We start from the raw sequence: 16,129 nt of genomic DNA on the forward strand, positions 1-16,129 counted from the left end.
ATTACTTCTCAAATGCCACTCAGAACAGTGTTCTTCACAGCCTGACCCCTTCAACACCAACAGCACTACGTAACCGTGACAATGTATTTAAAGGCCTCTGTAAGACCTATGGGCAAGGGGTGGGTTCAAGGCACCAAACCTTAAATCCCGATATGCAGAAGAACAGCTTATAAACTGCAAATCCCTCTGAAGTTGCTGCTCAAAAATTCTATTACTTCAATCAAAATTTTCTCTACAGGTTCTGTATTCTGAAATGCATGTAATACACTTACCTTTAGATACGCGATGTGGTACTCTAGAAGAACCTGGACGTTTCCAATGCTTTCTTTAGTACCAACAAACACAAATGGTACCATTCCCTACAGAAACAAAATGTCAAATCTTATTTTCAGGAAGAACGTTATCATCAAAAAATGCTTTCTATTTAAATTATACCAAAAAATCTATTTAATTTACAAAACTGAGCTATGCAAGCAAAGACAGTAACTGGATCTTAGGCTGCATGGATGCACTAGAAATAGCTCAGACAGAGGTAAGGATGGGGCTTATATGTTAAAGACTTAAGACTGTCCAGCTTTCCCAAAAACCTACTCTGCAGCTGAGGTAACTGGAGATACAGCATTTATATTCCCCCCATGCAACACAAGTGCTGTGTGTGTTTATCACTGTGGGGGTGTAGAAGCATCCATAGTGTCCACAAGTGTCCAGCGGTTAATTAAACCAACCTTACAAGATGAAGCACCTTTACAAAATTTAATCTTATGTTCTCATATATTTAAAATATGTGAACAATATTAACACCATCAATACCAAATTAGTTATGTGGCTTACGTACATGTAGGAGAAAGATTAAAAAAAAAAAAGTCTTCCTTCAGCAGCAAAACACCTTTCTTCAATTGTTTCATATAAGGTTTTCTGCAAGATGCCAGTCTGAAAAAACACTTAAAAATTGCTCTCTCTATATCCATAGAAAAGTTATAAAACTGGCTCCGTTAAATAATCCACAAGTATCTATCCTAGAAAACTACCCAAATCAGATACCATGTTTTTGTAACACCGACATCGCCGTTACAGGCTGGCCATGAAAAAAGGGGTGCACAGGCCACGAAGGCTGCAGTTACAAAATGCATAATTATGCAGAGATGAATCCATGATCCCACTTCATGCCGTGAGGCAGCACCTCAACTCAATTTGAGTCATGCCTCCAAAATTCTCACTTTCTGCACACATTTGCCTACATATTCTTTCTTAAAAGATCCAACATATCTGATTTTGAAAATAAAAACCTAATCATAGGAAGAAAGAATAAAGTACTTACATCTTCACGAGGCAGTTTATTTTCATTATCTCCTTCAATTCTCACCCTGACGACTCCAGATTTGTCTACAATCTCCTGAATCACTTTTCCATTTTTCCCAATCACTTTTCCTTCAGAGGGCAAGAATGGTTAATTTTGCACCAGTGCACAAAATATTTTAATGGGTTTCTTGATATTTTAAGTTATGTATTATGTAATTGTAACAACCACCTGACTCTCTTTTACCATTCATATCATTTCAAAGTCTTCTCCTACTTCACAGAAGTACAAAACAAAAAAAAAAAAAAATCAACAAAAACCCACAAACCAACCACCAAAGAAAACTCCACACTGTGCCAGAACAAAGAGGTGAAACTTCCAAAATTAAATTCTCCATATATACACATAGAATGACAAGTATTGATGAAGATCACCACTACACACAAGCTTCAAATAGAATGCGACTAAGAGTAAAATGGCACAGAAGTTTTGCAAACGCCTATTTCAAATCCATATATCAAAATTACTTGGATGCCGTGACTCCACATGTACCCTCATTCAACCTTTCCTGACATTCTGACAGGCTTATGCAATATACATTTGTTAGGAGCCTCGTAAAAAAGAAAAAAGTAGAATAACTAAAAGGTTCTTCAGAATTTGAGAATTTGTATGTTTAAATCTCAAAACTATTCCTCTCCTCCCTTATAAAAAGATTTTAGCTCCTCCTTAAACTAAAGTTATGTGGAAACATTTCTTCATCCCAGCTACAGGTATGTGGCACTCAAAAACATTTACATTAAATTATGAGTAAAAGAAGGTAGAAGCTCTGAAAAAAGGGTGTAACAGCCAAAAATCTGTGACAGAATACTCCATAAAGAACATTCTTCACAGCAGATATCAACATGATAAAAATTGAAGTGCAAAAAGCATTAAAAATTGTTTCCTTCCCTCAACAGTTCAAACAGCTCAGCAGCTTTTTTCGTATCTTTTTGTCTTATAAAAACATGTTCCAGCTCACCATTCCGTATGCCTACCACTTCCTTTTGCACAGTGATCCTGTTACTACTCAAATAAACCATACCCATGATAACCTTAAACATTGTTCCCTGGATAACGGTTGGCCAGTATTTGGGAAAAAGTCCTCAGTCCCAAGGAACTTCAGTAGCTGAAACTGGCAATTCGGCAGATGGCACTCTCCTCTCCTGGTACAGAAAGAAACGCACTGGGCACAGCGCGGTACCTTCGATTTGAGTCCTTCATGATCACCACTTCTTTTAAACTGGGTGTCTTCGTACCGTGTGGCTAAATATCTGCTTACACGTACGGCCAGAGGTGATTTGGACAAGATGTCTGTCTGCCTTCGGCATAAACTGGTATCGTAATTGTTCAAAAGCAGCATTTTCAGTTAAATGCATTACTGTGCCTGATGCCGTGATTTCTACGTGGGTATATTCACATCAAAACCCCTCAAAACCTCAATTTGTAAAATATTAGATTTAGCAAAGTTCCTTGGTGCAACCAGGTTTGCTAAGTGAGATTACAGAAAAAAAAGTGTTCATACACAAATGAACAATGAATTTGCTCAATTTTGAAATAAGTTTTAACAATTGGTAGATGGGAGAATCATCAAGTTGCATCAGATACATAATTTGCAGAGGTCCTCTTAAAAGCAACAAGCAACAGAATGCTACACCTTAACTTGTTCAAGTTATAACACCTCGATAGTCTAATTTTTAGGAGTTTGCACATGAATTATTTAAATTGCATAGTGTGTAATATGCAAGCTCTAAGCCCAAAATCACAGGAGGTTAGAGCATGGGTTTTAATTTCTGCTTTGGATAATCCAAACTGCTGTTCAATCAGGCACAACACCTGCACTCTTAATACTCCCTTCGTGCCCGTGTTGCCTGCGAGCTGGACGCTGCCGGAGCCAGTGCAGAAGCAGCCGAAGAGGAGTAGAACGAGGGAAATGGGAAAAGAGCCCTGTGAAGGCTGGACTAGGGAAAGATGTGTTTTCCTCTTGCAGAGGAACAGGAATTAACCTCACCTTTAGGTAGCTTTGGAGACAGGAGCTACCACAATACTCATGTACAAATTCTGGGAAGTTACACCTTCACAAAACTGAGCCCATTCCTAACCGAGGATGAGACTGAGGAGCACTGCTTCTTCATACAGCAGCCCAGCTCCATCCAGCACCACCTCTGACACATCTGAACCCAGGAGGGAGCGACAACATGGGAATTGTCTTGCGTTATACTTGCAACTCAACTGGAGTACTTCCACACTAAATTCTGGAATTCAGTTTCAGCACTTCTAAGTAGTTAATTTATTTTTTTCACTAGAATCTAAACTTCAAATATTAGCATTAAATTAGTACAAGTCTAATCAAACAATTTTAGGTGTTAAAATCCTGGCAAAGTATTATTCAACAATAATACATGTAATTTATTAATTCCCTGATATATATAGTTTTAAAAGATTAATCACTTTCTACTTAAACGGAGAAATCAAATATTGTACTGGCATGTAAATCTTCTTTGCAGAGTCATGCTGATCAGTCTCCCTTTCCCTAAGTTTTCAAGTTTTAGCAGTATTACATACCAACAAGATTTCTGGGAACTTGAATAAAATCCTCCACAAATTCCAAGTAACTTCTAGCCTTTTTTACTGCATCAGCAGTCTGGAAATGAAAAAAAAAAAAGTTTATTTGTGAAAACAGTATCACAGCTGCAAGCTTTCCAAACATCAAAATTATTTTCAAAAAGAGAAGGACAGAGACAAGATTAATCTAGTTTTGAACTGTTAATAGAGTACAACACCCAGAAACAAAACTCTGTCACAAAGAAAAGCATCAGTAAAAAAAAAAAAAAACCAAAACCAGTAAAAAAAAAAAACAACAAACAAGTTTTTCCCACCCTATTTTAAGACATTTTAAAGTATTATCTGCAACTTCTCACCATTAAAACCCAGACAAAATACCTTACAGATATATCTTGAAGCAGTTTCTGGTAGACATTAACTGGGAAAAAACAGCTAATTATACCCTTTTTCTCCAAAATCAAGACACAATTTTCAAATATTATTTCTAAAAAAAAAATATATCAATATAAAAATTGTCACAAAGATTTTGTACTGAAGAGAAATAAATTTGTACGAGGTCCTACCTGTATTCACAGAAAATTCAGCTTACAAGAACACTATGTTAAAAGCAACTTTGGATCATGTATCTCATTTCGCCTGATGTCACAGTGAATGCGTATTTATATGGCTGCAACTAGATGAGAAAGCCACAAAACTATAGCTCACCCGCTGCATTTTCCTCTGAACTGCTTTGGAAGTACCCAGTTTGTTCAACAGAGCCTGTGCTACCATTGATACTGCCAGCAATGTAAGTTTATTTTGATTTTTTAAGGTAATTTTTAACACGTAATACAGTAGTCATTTCCCAGAAGGCCACATGTGAAAAAACAGGGAAAATGAATTTTTGACTCATTAGTCCCTTGACAGTATCTAAAGATTATGTCACCTGATGAAGATAAGACATTTCCAAGGCGGAAGGGCAATCTCTCCACAGATCTTTACAGGCTCACTGTAAGCAGTGACTGGCTTTACAGCCTTTTCCGTAAGAAATGTGTACTGATTTTTCAGAACAGCCTAAACAAAACAGCTGTCAGAAGTTCTCTCCTCTATGAAGTTTCTGTTCTCTTATTCAGCGTTCAAGAGAACAAAAAGCAAGCAATAAAACCAGTCACGGATCCATTTTGCGTGCCAGTCTCAATACCAAGCACTGTTTGCAAACACACATTAATCCTCAGCGAGAAACGCTGCCGCAACGACAAAAGCAGCTGCTCCGGTAGGTGTGCGCGCACTCTCAAGGCCTCCCACCACACAGCCCACTGGTGTCTTCTGGAAAGGGACCCACTGCAGAAAGGCTGGGAGGCTACGATCAGAGCACGGCCAGGCCAACAGGGCATTCACAGGAGCAACGACACTGCAGGACAGCACAGGAGGGAACAGACAGGGCACACCAAGCCTCTTCAGAACTGGCTACAGGGAGGGAGTCTGCTGTTTTCTCTACAAAAATTCTTCTCTTCCTCTCCTGTCTTACACCTGACAGGAAACTCAGCCTGAATGACAAGCACCTTCAGACAAACTTACCCTGCAAGTGCAGCCAAATCACACTGGTGCAACCTGAACTCTACAGTGACTGCTAAACGGCCAACGGTCTGTCCTAAGCACATAGTGCCTCTACGCTGTAAGCAACACCACAACCAAGGCACTCTCCTTCCCCAACGCTCGTTTATGGCCACAGTTCATCTGTGTTTTCCAAGACAGGACAGCATCTCTGGTTAGTGGGGAGAACTCTTACAATTGCTCTCTTATGGCTTTATTATTAAACAGAAATAACTGACAGTTAATTGAGGCTATACAGCTGCTGAAACAAGAAACAAAGCTTCAAATGAGCAAAAGTGTAGAATTAAGGAACAAATTTCAGCATCTAGTCAGTCACGACAGCTTTTGAGCACAGTTTCCATTTCACACTAATGCCTTAGCCCCTTCATCCATCTTTTTCAGTAACATATGAAATAGGAGTATCACCAGCTCCTGCATCTTTCAGTCTAATCAGGGAAGCCCTAGAAGAACAAAAACTTCACAAACTTTTACTTCTGGCAGAGGTCAAAATGACAGCATGAGAAGCATGGGCAAACTGGATTTCAAGATACTGAAACAAGCAATAAAGCACGGCAAACAGATGACCGGGAAGTTGCTCTAGGGAGCAGAGGCTGTGCTGCATACTCAAAGCAACTACTAAAACGATACCAACTTCAACACACATTAGCAATTTTTCACTTCCAAGGAGCTCTACCCATAGGACAGAATTAACTAAAGAGTTCACAGTGTCCTGCCTCAGAGGCACGTTGTCATTTTTTTCCCCAAAGATGACGGAACAGTGACTGCTCTCACAGAAACAGTCAGAATGACAAAAATCAACAACTGCCAGTAACTGCAGTTCTCCAGTGCACCCACACGCATATCTACACTTTGCCACAAGCGCTCCGAATTTCTGTGCACCTACCACCTGTATGACCCCTTCGCACCCCAACACAAGACAGCACATAAAGCTGATTCAGACAATGTATTCCCAGTTCCTCACAGTCAGTAATTCAGAAAAGGAAAAGAAAAAAATTTTTACTCTCAAAATCAGTGTGCACATGGATTAACGACCTCAAAGAATTCCAGTTACTAGCAACTACCTTTCTTACTTTCAATGACAGTCTACACGTCCGTTCATGCCTTGGTTACTTCACACAGTAGCCCACACAATCAAAACACATCCCAAAGAGTCTTTAACAGAAAGATTAAACGCAGGGTATTTTTCTAAACTCAGCATTATAACTTTTGCAGCAGAAGAATTCTAAATAAGAGTGTTGAACAAGAACTGCATGGCTGTAGATTTTAGGCAAAACATTTTGTAATACAGTCACTAACATAGATCTAGTGGCTACACACTGGTGGAGTGCACTCCTACTACAAACAGTGGATCTGTCTCAGGAGTCTCACACCAGTTTCTGAGACAAGGTTTCAAAAGTCTCTCCAAAGTCCTGGTAGCTCTTTTAGACGTTGCCTAACAGAATAAACAGAACTAGCACTGGGAATCATTTGGAAAGCCTTATCCCACGCAGGTAAGTCATGGCAGGGAACAATAATTTTTCCATTGCGATACAAGTCTTTTTCCAAGAAATAAAATAAAAGGTTTATTAATCTCCTAGTTTAAACGAAACTGAGCTCATGAAAGCTCCAAAGGGAAAACAGTAATGGTCTACTGAGAAAGCTAGGATAAATCTGATCTTGCTATATTTCTATCCGAAGGAACGGTTACCATACAGTTAAGTATCTTAAAAAGATGGTATGAAAGGGAAGAAGCTCAAGTGTTAAGAACTGCACAAGAATTGAAAGCCATTTAATTTTGCCAGTAATGAAGGCCTAAGAGAAGCTTTTCTGTTTCTGGTAAGGCTCTCCCTCCCTGGAGAAGCACAAGATTTCCAGAACAGGGACAGCCACTCACTGTCCAAACTCGGAAGTTCACCTGTTACAGAGACCACAGCACTGTACCACAATCAGCAGTTCAGACAGAAGGGGAAGCGTCTTGGAATCAAAGTGGTCATAATCAGACAAGGTAAAAGCATGAACAGCATCCCATACAGTTCAGCTTCCTTCTAATCAGAGCTTTCCAATATTCTTCAAAATTTATCTCCCTGTTCCTTCCCTCAAAGATTCTGGCTCTGAACAACACTGGACTTTTATTTGTATGCAGAACGTTGGCTATGGGAGACCCTCAGACCCCAACTACAGTGCCAAGGACACTTGATCACTACTCCCACACATCTCTCAGTCTAAAACTGTCTGCGCACTCAGCCATTAGGGCCTGCCTGCTTGCCAACTTCAGCTGAAAAGAGGGAAAAAAGAGTAGAGAAGTATACCTGGATGCTGAAATCCTCGTCATGTGGAATATTTAGGTTGCCTGGCTTTTCTAGAAGCAGCTATCACTTCTAGGAAAGACAAGGCCAGACGTATCTAAAGGCATTTTTATTTAGGAGGCATCTGGTATTTATAATCATTGCTGTGCACTACTGTAAGAGGCTGGTGACAGTCACAACCTTTCCAGAAGCTTCAGCACCATGTCATTCACCTTAAAGAGATCGAAACTGGAATACAACTAAACATTCTACTGCATTTGAACTTTGTTGGATTCTTCATGAACTGCGAGATGTGATTTACTGGTAGTATTAGGTCAAAAAAGGATCTGTTGCCACCCTGACATCCTCAAGTCTCAAGTTTTCTAAAAAAAGGACACAAACTTCAGAGACACTGAAAAGCACAGAAGTTTGTCCTCCCCTCAGCAATACCAACTTCATCTGACCACTGGATCACAATTGGGTTCTGCTCCTGACATGCATCGAGCACAACTCAAGATCACAGATTCCTGAAACAGCAGACAACCAAGGATTTCTAGAAGTGTTAACACTGGAGACTCGGGTGTTAGTGGCACTTGTAGAGTTGGTAACATGGGATAAAAATGAAATGTTCTGACAGGGTCTGCTCTGGTGACAGTGGTATCTTCATCTCTACTCTTCTGCCTCCTGAGTGGTACATAAACTGAAGTAATTTGGAGCAAACCAGCATGAACTAGAAAGGGAAGAACCAACAAAAACAGCGTATACAGTCTGAAGGCAGTAAATAAATCTGTGATCAACTGAAATAGCAGCAAATGATACTTCTCTAAGGTTGATGGAGATGCACAGTGCAGCTACAGAATCTGTACATCATGGACTGACCAGGACAGAACGCATCTTATGGAGGTCACAACTGCAATTAAGTCTTCTATTTCCAATCCATGTAGTACAACTTGCTATAGGGTGACTATGTATACAGACACTCAGCAGACTACTCAGCTATTTCCAGTTCTTTGTTCTGGGTACAGCTCTCACCACTCTAAAAGCAGATATAGAGTGAAACGTTCAAATTCATACGAAGTTTCCCCCTTACCTCTCCATAGATTCTGAAAGTACCAGTATCCTCCTCAAGTTCAATGGCAGTAACTCCTGGAACCTTTCTGGCTTGTTGTATGTTACTGCCATGTGTTCCTATCGCAAGTCCCATTAAATCTTCTCTGACTACAAATTCCTCATGAAATGCTGCAGCAAGCTGTTTTGTGCACTGAAGGGAAAACAAAGCAAGACTCATCCATATGCACTCAACGTAACACACTTTACGCGTTCGGCTTCAAGCAACACGGATTACAAGCTATGGCTTACTTCCAAGTGTTTTGTAGCTTCCTCGTTTCTGGACATAAGCATAAGTTTGGTACGAATGCTGCGCAAATGCATGTCACTTAGTATATTCACTCTCTTCACTGTTGCTTCACTGGCAGACTACAAAAGAGAAGGAACATGAAGTTTCATTTTTTAAGCAACTCCAGATCAGGAACCTATTTAAACTAAATCACAAACATGATCTAAATTTCCAGTACTTACATGGACATTATTCTTCCTCAAAACAAAGCATGAGAAATTCAGCACCACCTCTGCAAACCAACAGTCTTCTGTTCTCGCTCACACCATATTTTACGCTAAAGATTTTGCTCCTGGATATACACAGTAACTCTCTCCCCTGATGTTCCCCAGGCAAACAAGTATCATTCTACCATACAGTGGTAGACAGTCAGACAGTGACAATATCATTGTCACTCAATGTCTGAATTGCAGAGCTAAGGAAACAAGCAAGGAAAACACAATTCTGGAGAGTGAGGTACAAGTGGATAATATTAAATAAACAGAACTGTGAGGAGAAACTAATGCTGAGAAAAGTCTATGTAATAAGAGAAAACTGTCACAGAAGACTAAGCGAACAATTCCTTAACAGCTATGCCGAACTGATGCAGTTCTTCATGTGGAAACCCAGCTGTAAGTCAAAGTGCGCAGTGTCACACAGCGGGCGGGAAATCTATTGCTCCAGCGCAGAGTAAGCTAGAGCTAGCTTTGAGCCATCTGCATGAATCAGTGCAACAGCACTCAGCCGTGGATGACAAAAATCACAAAACCAATGTGACTGAAAGCTGCTCCTAAGTTTAGCCTGTATGCAGTGCAGTACTTGTAGCCCCTCCAAAAGGCCTATCCCCAAAGATAAAATTTTATTGCATCTACTTACATTAAATCTCTCACAACTTACATAGCTTGAATATTAAACCATCTTCCATACAACTTCACAGCTGGCTATATACTTCCCATAAATAATATACTGAAAATTCACGCAACACTTACGTAGAAATAATTACTTACCAGTATTATTAACTGAGCAGTTTCAGCATGATAAAAAATTCGACATGCTCCCACAGCTTTCTTGAAATCCTTATGTGCGTTTTCATTAGCACACCTAAGGAGACAAAATGTTTGTTATTTCAACAAGCTGCATCAAAACAGAATGTGTAAACATCATGATCAGAAGCAAGAATGTTTCAGTAGTTTATGGCAAAGACTGTTCAGCAACTGGAAAATTCCCATTCTCCTTCACATAGTTCAAGAGCTGACTTCCCTGTGGACTGTACGTCATCACTGTTATTTGACAAGTCTCAGCACCAGAGGACCACTCTGAGCACATCACCTGTACAAGCCTAAAGCAAGACCTGAAGCTCCCACCTCAGAACTTTTTGTCCCCACCCAGAAGCTCAGCAGGGATCCCAGTCGGCAGTTGCTGAAGCAGCTACTGCAGCCACAGCCACCCTTAAGGTTCTTCACAGACCTTGCAAGTGTAAGCCAAGTGGGGTTTGCGCCTCTCAAACACTGTATAAATGCCTTATTAAAGTGTGCAGTTACTCACGCGTCTCTCAGATCTTCAGGGACATCCACTGTGCACTTGAAAAAGGTGTTCTTTTTGACAGTTTTGTTTTGATTCACAGGTCGGAGTCGTTCGTAAGTGACAATTTCATTGTAAGTGGCATCACAAGCAGCATATTCAATGACATAAAACTACGGAAGAATTTTATTTTTTAAATGATAACTTCAAGTAAGGAACAACAAAAACATAGTAACACTATCAGCATCACCAAGAAAGTAAAAAATATGAATATATATATAAACTAAAGCCTAAATCTGAGTTGATATAATGCCACAATTCTACACTAATGAGCTTAGATGTATGTATTTCGGTACCCATCTATACCTCAGTGAAGTCAGGGCACCATATCAGCATAATTTCAGTTCCCCACAAAAGCACCTTTGATTTCTCTCATGCCCATCCCTCTTCAGATATCTACAAGTTCCAAAATTCAAAATGTTTATTGGAGCTCCAATTCTAAAAAATACCTAACAGAGAAGCAAACTTAACTCATTCTTCACAGAAGTATTTGCTCTGCAACAGTTTTAAGGGAAAAAAAAAAAGGCAAATCCACTGATTCAATGGGCAAACTCACTGTGAGTCACGTTACATCAAAAGGAAAATTCAATCTTTTTGATACATACTATCCCAAATTTAGGAAGGCAAGAGAACTAAGAAGATTTAACAGCTACGAGTAATCTACTCCTACCCTTCGACCCAACACATGCAAGTATAAAGAAGCTTGTGTGCACAGTATCCCTGAAGCCTAGCTCTGCGAGGGATGCAGCCTTCTCCTATCCTCCCTTCCACCTGTACGCAATTTAGGAGTGCAGCAGTACTCTGTCCTCTTCCTGCCTCAAAACTGGTATCTGTTTTTGTCAACACACAATTTACTCAAGTATCAGGAAAACGGAAATCACTAAGGTAGGGACATACCTTTCCACACGACAATTTCAAGTTTAGCTTAGGTATCATCCTAATCATATAAAGCTGCTTTGAAACATATCACAAAACAAGTTACGTAATAATGAATAAATACTAAGCAGACAACTAAACTTAAGAGAACTACTCCTATAGTTAAAGATACTTCTGGTTACCAGAACAATCACAAAACTAATTATCATTAGCTACATGAGTTGTTTGTGAAATTCACATTTACTTTAAGGAAAAAAATTTGAATATGGAACAGTGTTAAAGACTGCACAAAGAAGCCAAACTTGAACTGTGAAGGTTTTTTTGGGGGCCAATTCTATAAAACAACTAATTTGACAATGCTGTATAAAGATGCCAGACATCTGAGCATGAAAAATCATTCTTTTTCCTTGTCAAAAATACTAGAAAATTAACAACTGAATTTAAACTCAGAATTAAAAATTTTTCTTTTACAACTATTTTTTTTTTTTTAAAAAACACAGCATAGAAAGGTACCTGATAGCAAAATTTCAAACTTCTGTTACATAGGAGAAGCGCATTAGCCCCAAATGACAAACTCTATAATTCCAATCAGTTTGTCTCATTTCCCTAACAAGCTGTTCATCCACAAGAATCAAGACATATAATCCTCCTTTCATAACTTTTTACCACCACCTTGGCCTTACAGGCTCAACAGCAGTTACTATTTGTTGACAGTTTTTAAACAAACCAGAAACAGGACAATGTTTTTCCTCAACTCGGTTTCCTTTGGTTTTAGGAATCTAATACAGTAGGAAGCATCAAAACACAGGACCCTTCCTACTATGAAGCCAAACTCTCTTGCTGTCATTTCACAAAATAAAGCTTCAATGAGACTGTATCAGACACTGTCACAGGGCTGTACACTTCGGTGAATGTGCAAGTTACTTTGCAGCTGCTTCTCTGACAGTCAATGGTAAATACAAATGTGACCTGTGTACAAGCAAATCGACCAGGGTCTTTCCGCTGCACTCAACAGAAACACCTACACAAAGAAGATCTCACAGCAATACACATGCATAGCTAGAGCATGCTTACTCTATGGTGTTAAAACATACTTCAACCACAGGTGAAGTGTACTGCTTTAGTTATTTTTCAGCAGCAGGTTCAACTCACAAAGCAGGTTTGTTACAAGTCCTGTTATGCACACACACAGCCCTCCAAGCAACTAAACTACTAATATTGGAAGTGACTTGCTCAGCTGTAACCCAACCCTCAACTGTGTAACGCAGCATGGGTCACTCCACAGTGATCTCAACTTACAATTCTATTTTGTCATGGTTTTGTATTTGTAGTACTTTATTCATAGTTTTTCCACTGCAAAGACTGTTTGTGTTTACTGTATTTAACGTAACAGCATGAAATCAGTCAATTTTAAAATAATTTACCTCTCCTTTCATCATTCGAACTTTTGCCAGCCACCAGCCACAAGGTTCTTGATCGTTTGCTCGAGAATAAACCTGAAAATGAACGTAGTAAGAGACACTGAGAGCACATACAGACAAAATTCACTTGCCCGCACACATAATAAAGAAACAACATCCCGACTTTTCTAGTTTTCATTAAAATGGAACCGTATTCTACACAAAAGTAATTTTTCTATAAATTATCCAGGCACGTGCTTCCTGCACAAGTTATTATTTTACATTACAAGGATTGTAAACAGATTTCATTTGCATATATTACTGACAATTCAACAGAAAATTCTAAAGGAAGATAAAACCTTGACTCAATGCTTACTCAGTGGCAATTCCTCACTAAATTCAAACATTTCCTTCACACTGAAAGTTCACACGCAGAGGTACCTCCACAAGTAAGATTTTTGTTTTGTCCTTGGCTTGCTTGATATACCTAGCACTGCTGAAATGAACCAAGTCATCACATGACTACATATTTCACATTTAACAAACATTATCAAGTCAACACAAGATCAGCTGTAGAAGAGACGACTTCTGAAACTTTCATTTTCCTCATCTGCTCTAAGTTTCATTTCTCCTCACACACTTCTGACAGGCCAAAAGTCATTTACATGCAGACCAAACAAGAAATTTTGCAATAGCAGGGAGGTAGAATATAAACCTTTACATTTAACCTCTAACAAAGCCAACAACTAGCATGTATTTCAAATAAAATAACAGAAAAAAACAGCACCTGTTTCTTAGATTACTAGTCCAAAACTATAAAGGTATTCTGAAGAAACTCATTACTTTGATTTTTAAGGAGAAGGAAAATAAAAAGCAGAAGTCAAACTAATCACAAAATTAATAAAGATCCTACAATGAGCTGGGAACAGAACATGCACCTTTCAATTTCCTGGTTTAATACATCATTTCTAATTAACACCGTTTCTCTGTGAAACAGTACAATTTCCTACCAGATATTTCATCAGGGTTAAAACTCTTACTGGAAGAGCTTTATTACATCTACACATCAAAATACTTCCAACAGTTACATTCCAGATCAAAAATGAAAATTACTTAGTTTCAGAATTAAAACCAAAACTTTCTCAGCTATGTTAACTTTTAGATCTTGAGAAAGTTCCATTAGTAGTTCTGTGAAAAAACTGCAATGCCAGTTTCTCTGAAAGCCTATCAAATCCATTACCAGAGACATGCTCCATTTGAAATCTACACTTTGGTAATGTACTTAATCATCATCACTGCCTTGAACAGACAATCAGTTATGTATCAGGACAGTTCATTAGGATAAACTCACCTCCACTTCATCTCCTTCACCAATTTCCTTCTTGATATCAGGGGGTGGTGGCAATCTGACTTCATTAAAAGGTACCTGGCGCTCTGGTTGCCAACTGAAAGTTGAAGAGACATTACTTCTAGAATTTTCCTTAGTTTTATTTTTAGAACTCTGAGCTTAGTTTAAAACTCACTCTTTCCATATAATCAGGTCTGATTCTTCATTGCTAGAAAGCAAGCCTTATAAGCAAACCAACAAAATAATCCTGTCAAGATAAAGGTAATAGCTGAGAAGATATTTAATGACAAAATGATTTTTAAACTAACTGAAAAGTTTAACTTGACTGGGTTCACTAAATGGCTTTCATAAAACTCCAGTGAAAAGATTATTAGATGATGTACTAACGTTTCTTTCTACTGTTCAAGTCATAAAGCCTTTATACAGATGTAAGCTCATCAGTCTGCCATGGGGTTCATCCGTTTCTTCACCTCATCCTTACCAAACGGTAAGCATTTCAACTGCTTACCATTGATGTTTTCAGTATTCCAGGAAAATCTGACTCTGATCCTTCACAAAACTTTACATTTCTACCTACGAACTTGTTAACGCTCCCCAGTCAGTGTCTGGCAAACATTCAATTCAAAACACACCTTTATATCTGGTTATCAATACCAATAATTTATAAAATAGAAAATTTATATTTTACCTTCTTGTACAGAAAGGTTATTTATTTTACCGTAGCTGGCTCTACAAAGCATTTTACTTTTAGAAGTGTATATTTTAGGCACGTTTTACGAAGACTACTGGAACAATTCACATCTGTGTTCTCCTGAAATTCCCTTTCCTTCTACTCTGTGAATGTCACAGAATATCATCAGCTGTTCCTTAGTCTTTTAGTCAGAAACCCAACTGAAGATTCTACACAAGTTCAAAGAAAACCAGGGGAAAACATCCACCTCAAAAAAATTATTAACTTATAATATCTGAGGGACTTTGACGATATCTGTCAAAGCATTCCAATGCCCACCATTTATGCCCATCTTAAAGTTCACATCAGGTACAGACGGGATCCAGAACCAACTTGTACCAGTAAGGATTGTTGCAAACAATTTGTTTTGCTTACTTTAATACATGCAGACAGCAGCCTAAATCAGTGGAACAAGTCTCAGCGTTAGGAGCAGAGGGCAATTGTGCAACTCTCTACAAGACGGATACATTTACACACTTTCTCTGGCCAGACAGCTTACACTCAAGTACTTCACCTCACGATGTGAGGTATGTGTATAGTTTTGCTCTAGCTGTTATGATGCACTTCATTTTTCTTTTAACTATAATGGAACTTTGAGAAACAACAAAAAAATCCATGAAGATTACGGATAGCTTTTGTTGGCGTTGGAAGGTATTTTGGCCATAAAATATTATTTAAATCTCATTCTATTTCTGAGAAATGGTGAAAGCGGTTGGCAAATATCACTTGCAATTCAATTGCCCTTTTCACAACTATAATAGTCACTAAACGCAGGGTTTGGGTTTTTCCTTTCCTTCCCCACCTTTGTGAAGTTATTACTCTCACAGATACAAAGGCAAATAGTAAAACTTGAGGACAAACTACATTCCCTGAATTATAGGGTATATAAAACGTCAGTTTAGAAACAGTATGAGCATAATCACCACAACTGAACAACAGGACCAAAAATGTTACAAACTAACATGAGCTACTTGAAGTTCTACTGAGAATTTCTACTGTGCCTTGTAGCCAAAGACTCTAGCAAACAGAAGCTTACAGAAAGTTATGAACTGACCATAATGAGA

General features: G+C 38.7%; 1 protein-coding gene across 5 annotated transcripts in view; it reads right to left on the bottom strand.

The window, feature by feature from the left end:
- FXR1 (FMR1 autosomal homolog 1) overlaps positions 1–16,129 on the bottom strand; it is a 37,070-nt gene that overhangs the window by 8,643 nt on the left and 12,298 nt on the right. For all 5 annotated transcript variants that reach the window (XR_015222399.1, XM_086618147.1, XM_086618146.1 and 2 more), the window contains exons 3-11: positions 14,339–14,432; positions 13,012–13,083; positions 10,676–10,824; positions 10,138–10,231; positions 9,115–9,231; positions 8,846–9,016; positions 3,899–3,977; positions 1,319–1,428; positions 273–359 (exon numbers count right to left, since the gene is read on the bottom strand). Coding sequence is in view for 4 of the 5 variants with exons in the window: in XM_086618147.1 (XP_086474273.1) it covers positions 273–359; positions 1,319–1,428; positions 3,899–3,977; positions 8,846–9,016; positions 9,115–9,231; positions 10,138–10,231; positions 10,676–10,824; positions 13,012–13,083; positions 14,339–14,432 (973 nt within the window). In the remaining variant the exon portion in view is untranslated. The remainder of the gene's footprint in view (positions 1–272; positions 360–1,318; positions 1,429–3,898; positions 3,978–8,845; positions 9,017–9,114; positions 9,232–10,137; positions 10,232–10,675; positions 10,825–13,011; positions 13,084–14,338; positions 14,433–16,129) is intronic.

The sequence above is a fragment of the Tauraco erythrolophus genome, chromosome 11, assembly GCF_009769465.1.
Source record: "Tauraco erythrolophus isolate bTauEry1 chromosome 11, bTauEry1.pri, whole genome shotgun sequence".
Lineage (NCBI taxonomy): Eukaryota > Metazoa > Chordata > Aves > Musophagiformes > Musophagidae > Tauraco > Tauraco erythrolophus.